Below are 6229 nucleotides of genomic sequence, written 5' to 3' on the forward strand. Positions count from 1 at the left end.
GTGATTTTCTTTAATTCAATACCGCAACTTAGAAGATATTTTCCTCCCATACCCAACTATTTTCTTGACAAAAAAAATGCCCCTCCAATCCGATTCCCAATCCAGTGTCTTAATCGCTCGCACAATTTGCTAATAATTTAGTCTTCAAATTCCTTACTCATCCTTATCCTTTCGCTTTGATTCGGTATTTAAATCCCAGGAATATGGTAATGTCTGCAATCGTAATTGAAATCTTGTTTCTGAAACACCTAGACACCCTCTGTTTATACCTAGAAAAATCTCTTGTCCGAAAAACTACTGTCAGAGACTTAAGCAAAAGCTTTGACAAATTTATACCTGAAAAATCTCTTGTCCGAAAAACTACTGTCAGAGACTTAAGCAAAAACTTTGACAAATTTGCTGAGTATCATCTTGGTAAAGCCCATTCTCAGCCGCCTGAAGCCGTAGACATCTATTGCCAAAAAGAGGAGGAGAAAAGTGCGGTGAAGAAAGCAAAGGAGAAGAGGAAGAAGCCCCACCATATGTACAGAGGGCTGAGGCAACGTCCCTCTGGTAAATGGGCTGCAGAGATTAGAGACCCCATCAAGGGAAATATGGTTTGGACTCTATGAACACGGTGAATGTCTCCCTTGAATCCATGTCAAATACAAGCAATTCTTATAGCTACTGTCCTCAGAATAGCAAAGAGGAATCTGTCAAAATTCCTTAAAGAGAGTGGCTCAGCCCTGAGGAACCGGAAGTAGCAGTAAATGAGTATATGGAAACTTTGGAGAGGATTTTGGAATTGAACTCTCAGTGCTTCTCAGTCGGTGCTGATTTCAGTAATGGTGTGTTACTGTCTCATGAATCACAAGTCATAAGGTCCAGTTCAACAGAGAGGAAGAACACCCATGAGGTGTTATCTGAATCATCGGCCTGTTTGGATAGCCTTTCTAAGGAGGTATATGACCACAGAACTCAGCTGGAATCTCTGAATTCATCTGGAAGAATGGAGCGGTTGTTTGAGTAGGAGATGGAGTTGTATTATTCCCAATGTTTGTGGGGAAGGGAGAATGAATTTCTGCAGGAGCCCTGCATAATAGAGATGTCGATCCTCAAGAGGGAGAATGAACCTGATGAGGCGTGGATTGAAAATGACGAAGGCTTATGGACTGGTGCTTTTTGAAACCGGGGTCTACATATTTCTATCTTAGTTCTCCAGTGATTTCTATCAGAGTGTTTGAGTGAGTTTGAAATCGGTGGAAGATTTCTTTTGATGCTAGGATATATTTTGTAAAGCTGAAGGGATCAATGATGGATGAATGTATATAGTATGTTGAGTGTTTGAGTGTAGAGTGTCCATTGTTGATGTTCATATCAGATCAATTGATTTCTCTTTTGCAAGTAGGAATATTGCTGTGTATTCTGCATATGGCCTCAACATCTCTTTAATGGAGTCCATGTTTGGATTTCTGTCTCTTTTCAAAGTTCATTTTTGAGCTTCTGTTTAATATAGCGGGATTAATTTTTCCCATTTTATCTTATTGATCAACATCTTGTCGCCTCCCTTTGGGAAATTTGGTTTTTAGTGTAGGAATTCTGAGGTTTTGAGAGATTCTGTTGTTCAAAGGTTGATACTACATGAGAAGAGAATTGCAAAACCTTTCCATCTTTCCTAAATATCATATAAATGTTGTGAGTTGGACTATTGTTTAAGTATTAACATATTGGCCCTTGTTTGTGCAAATAAAAGCCAAATCATAGTAATTTTATCCTAGGCATATGAGATAATCTCACTCTTCCAAATAGTTTGTTAGTGTCATTCTAAATTTTACAATTTTGTTACAATTGTATATAAATTAGTACATGTATTAAAATGAGGTGCAACGGTTACAATTATTTTAAGAATTTGATTATGTCGAATACTCTCTTCTTTATTGATGATATCGATCTTTAGAAGATGACTTCATTCATTGCAGTTGATTAGAACAAAATTAGATTTTGAGGACTTAAATTTGCATATTGTATATAACTAAAGTTTAGTAATAGAAATTGTATGAAGTAAATATAGTTTAGATGAGGAGTAGAGCGTAGTTGATGTTGGCTATTGGTATATGTATTCTTCATTTTTAATATTAAATTCTTGTAGATGATTTTTTCGGATAGTGTAGCATTTTTGCAAAATATGTTTTTGGAAAATTAGACTTCATGCGTCATGAATAATTGAAGAAAGTCTAAGAGAGATTGGACTCAGAATTGCGTACCTTGATTTTTAGAGAGACAATTGTTGTAATCAAGCTTCCTCTCTTTTTTCTTATAATTGTGTATAGATTGTTTTGTGTTTAGAGTATTTCTCAAAGGACAATGTTGGTTGAATGTGAAGGCCATTTAATGATTTGACTTTAGATATAGCTATAAATGTTAATCTATGCCTTTTTATTTTTCCAATATTGATTGTTGTTTTCTAGAGTGTTAGGCCTTGGGATTTGTGTATGGTAATAGCCCATACAATTGTGAGTGGTATTTTTCTATGATTAACTAGCAATCTAGGTGCTATTAGTCGATAGGCTATTTTCTGGTGGGGAACCCTCCAAAATCCATGAGTCTCATGTCAAAATCGATCATTGATACAACATACAATGGAGTATTTGGTGGTTTGGAGCCAAGGCTATGCCAATATCAATAGTACACAATATCACATGGATACATTGTTGGCATATGATGAACCGGTATGATGATATGATGATAATTGTTGGGAAAAATGGTGTCTCAACCTTGCATTTATGCGAGGTTACTATTTATAGTAAGTTTTCATTTGAGCACGAAATGGTGCGAAACTCTCCCTAAAGCTTCTGGTTGGTTAGATAAGCATTCCGGTAAAGTTGCGTCGCAAGGTCACAGCTAGTTTTGAAGATATTAATGTTTTCGTCTTGGAGGGGTGCAATAAATAATTTAAACTTAATTTTGGGGACTTTAGAGGCTCTAAAACGCCCTGAAAAGTGGCCATAACCGGTGAAGCAGGTTACGAGGTGATAGAGTACTTCGCGAGCTTTCCGGCGCTTCAAATGGTTCGTCAATCGGACACCCGGTTCTCAAGTTATGGCCTCCGGAAGTTTGTACTCCTAAAATAGGAAAAATAATTTGTATCGGATACATAAATGAGCTGTAAAAGGGAGCAACACGTGTTGATGTGTGCTTTAACATGTCATAGGGCATCTAGAAGGGAGATAAGGTCGGCTACACCTTATTGGGTGGTTTTAGCCCATGGTTTTGTAATACCGTTTGACAGTTTCCTGTATTGTATCTCCTATTTATGAGGTGTGTGAGATAGAGGTTGTGTGTAAGAGTCTTATGGCTATTGAGTTGCCTCTGAATCTCTGATTAGTGGTACTCCTGCGAAGAGCTTGCTCTGCAAGTATGTTGTAATCTATTTTTGATTGCTGAATAAAATATTGAGCTGCTTTTGGAGTGTGGGGTTTTTCTCCCGAAAGGGTTTTCCCCACGTAAATCACTGTGTTGTGGTATGAATGCTATTATATCTATTTCTATTTTCTGTAACTGTTGTAATGATCTGAAAAAGTTTTACAATACCCTCCTCTAAAGGTTAGTGTAGGAAGTTGTTTCCGCTACTTTACTTCCTTACAAGTGGTATCAGAGCCTGATCACCTTTGGTTTCAATTGTGGGCAGTTGGGTTTTTTGAACTAATCCAGATTTGAGTGGGAGCTTGTGCAGAAGATACTTTTTGATCTTGTTGCAGGAATATTCAGATGGCGAGTTCGTCAAGGAGAATAGAGGTGGAGAAATTTAACGGAAGTAATTTTGAGATGTGGAAGCTGAAGATGGAAGATCTGCTAATCGATCGAGATCTTTGGGATGCTGTTGATGCGAATGTCCAAAGGCCCTCAGATCCTACTGCGACAGCTCAGTATGATGTTATGGACCGAAAAGCCAAGGGTCTAATCAGACTGTGCCTGGCAGACTCTGTTCTAATCAATGTCCATGAAGAAAACTCTGCAAAGAAGCTATGGACTAAGCTTGGTGAGATGTATCAAGCGAAATCTTTATTAAATCAAATTTTCTTAAGAAAGAAATTGTATTCCTTGAAGATGGAAGAGGGTGGACGAATTGCAGACCACCTGGAAGCATTCAATATGTTGGTGGCTCAATTAGTATCCATCGGTGTTAAGATGGACGAGGAGGAGAAATGTCAGATCTTGCTTTGTTCTTTGCCTAATTCGTGGGATTCTCTTGTTATGGCTATCGGTAGTACTTCTGTTGTTTTGAAATCTGAAGATGTGGTGGGTGCCCTACTCGGTGAAGAGATGCAAAGGAAGGTATCCATCAATTCAAAGGAAGCCCTAACCATTCATGGAAGACCTAAGGAGAAAGGCAAGAAGAATGAGAAGCGCGACAAGTCCAAATCCAAAGGGAGATCGAAATGTCCTGGAAAGTCCAAAGTCATTTGCTGGAACTGCGGTAAACCGGGTCACATCCGTAAGGACTGCAAAGAAGAAAAGAAGAAGAAGAAAAAGAAAAAGTTCGATTCTGATTCTGAGCTCGACAAGGAAGATGGCGATGCCTTTATTGCGGCTTTGGCGACTCATGCAGGTAATGATGCCTGGCTAATTGACTCAGGTGCATCTTTTCATATGACTTCCAATAGAGATTGGTTTTTTGAATATGAAGGATTTAATGGAGGTAAGGTGTACTTGGGTGATGATTCACATCTAGACATTGTTGGTCGAGGTAAAGTTAGAATCAGGTTTTCTGATGGTAGAATAAAAAGGATTAATGGTGTGCTGCATATCCCTGGATTAAAACGAAACCTATTATCTGTGAGCAAACTGATAGATGCGGGTGTGCAGGTAGTCTTTTCTGAAGCACGATGTAAGATGATTAAGGGTGCTATGGTAGTTGCTAGAGGTGTCAGGTTTGGTACTTTGTATAAGCTTGAAGCATACACTGTTGAGTGTAATAGCACTTCTGTAAAAAGTAAATCTGCGGATACTTCACTGGAAGATTTGAAGGTTTCACCTTCAGCAGATGGAAATGGTTTTTGGGTACCTAAGGGTGCTCTTTCGTTTGAAGCAAAGTTACCTACAGAGAAGACTATGTTATGGCACCAGAGACTTGGCCACATTGGAGAAAAGGGTCTAAGGACCTTGAAAAATAAAAACCTTGTTGAAGGTTTGAATGACTGTAATCTTGACTTTGATTTCTGTGAGCATTGCATTTATGGAAAACAAAACCGCGTTCAGTTTTACTCGAGTTCTCATAGAACTTGTGGTGTTTTGGATCTTATCCATTCTGATGTATTTGGTCCAGTAGATGTCTCTTCGATTGGAAAATCCACATATTATGTTTCATTTATTGATGATTTTAGTAGAAGGACATGGGTTTATTTTCTAAAGAGTAAATCTGAAGTTTTTAGTCGTTTTAAAGAATTTAAAGCAATGGTTGAGTTGCAGACTGGAAAGAAAATAAAATGTTTGAGAATTGATAATGGCGGTGAGTTTTGCTCTAATGATTTTGATAGATTTTGTAAAGACTGTGGAATTAACAGGCAGAAGACAACTCCGTATTCTCCACAGCAGAATGGAGTTGCAGAAAGAATGAACAGGACACTGATGGAGAAGGCTAGGAGTATGTTGAGTGGTGCTGGTCTCGAACAAAAGTTTTGGGCTGAAGCTGTTGCCACTGCTTGCTACCTAATTAACAGGTCTCCTACATCAGCTCTTGTTGATAAAACGCCTATGGAAGCATGGTCAGGTCACAAGCCTTCATTGAGACATCTTAGAGTTTTTGGTTGCGAGGCATATGCACATGTGCCAAAGGAGAAGCAAACAAAGTTGGAGAATAAGGCTGTGAAATGTATCTTCATTGGGTATAGTTATGGTGTGAAAGGATACAAGCTTTGGGACCCTGTTGCATAAAAGGTAATTCACAGTAGAAGTGTTATTTTTAGAGAAATTAAGTCTCCTTCTGTTACATTGCAGCCAGAATAGACTAAAAAAGAAGATGTGATTCAACTTCCTTCTACACCTGAAAGAGTTGAATCGAGACCCCTAGATAGGCAAGAATTTGAGGAGAGCTCGTCTAGCTCTGAATCTTCAGAAGAGGAGGAAGAACCTCCAACTCAGCTTGTTCGAAGGTCTACAAGACATAGACAACCACCTGAAAGGTATTCACCTGATGATTGGAGATGTATTTTTGCTCTGAATACTAGTGTGGATGAACCGAAATCTGTAG

The 6229-nt window shown here is 38.5% G+C and overlaps 1 protein-coding gene across 1 annotated transcript; it reads left to right on the forward strand.

Moving 5' to 3' along the window:
- The first annotated feature begins 203 nt into the window (after window positions 1-203).
- On the forward strand, window positions 204-611 carry LOC131856641 (ethylene-responsive transcription factor ERF071-like). The gene has a single exon (XM_059208493.1). It carries the CDS (start codon window positions 204-206, stop codon window positions 609-611), a length of 408 nt encoding a protein of 135 aa, XP_059064476.1.
- Window positions 612-6229: the final 5618 nt, after the last annotated feature.

This window comes from Cryptomeria japonica, chromosome 7 (assembly GCF_030272615.1).
Source record: "Cryptomeria japonica chromosome 7, Sugi_1.0, whole genome shotgun sequence".
Lineage (NCBI taxonomy): Eukaryota > Viridiplantae > Streptophyta > Pinopsida > Cupressales > Cupressaceae > Cryptomeria > Cryptomeria japonica.

Coding starts and splice junctions, on each gene's coding strand:
- LOC131856641 (XM_059208493.1), top strand. CDS start 204: ATGGTAATGTCTGCAATCGTAATTGAAATCTTGTTTCTGAAACACCTA.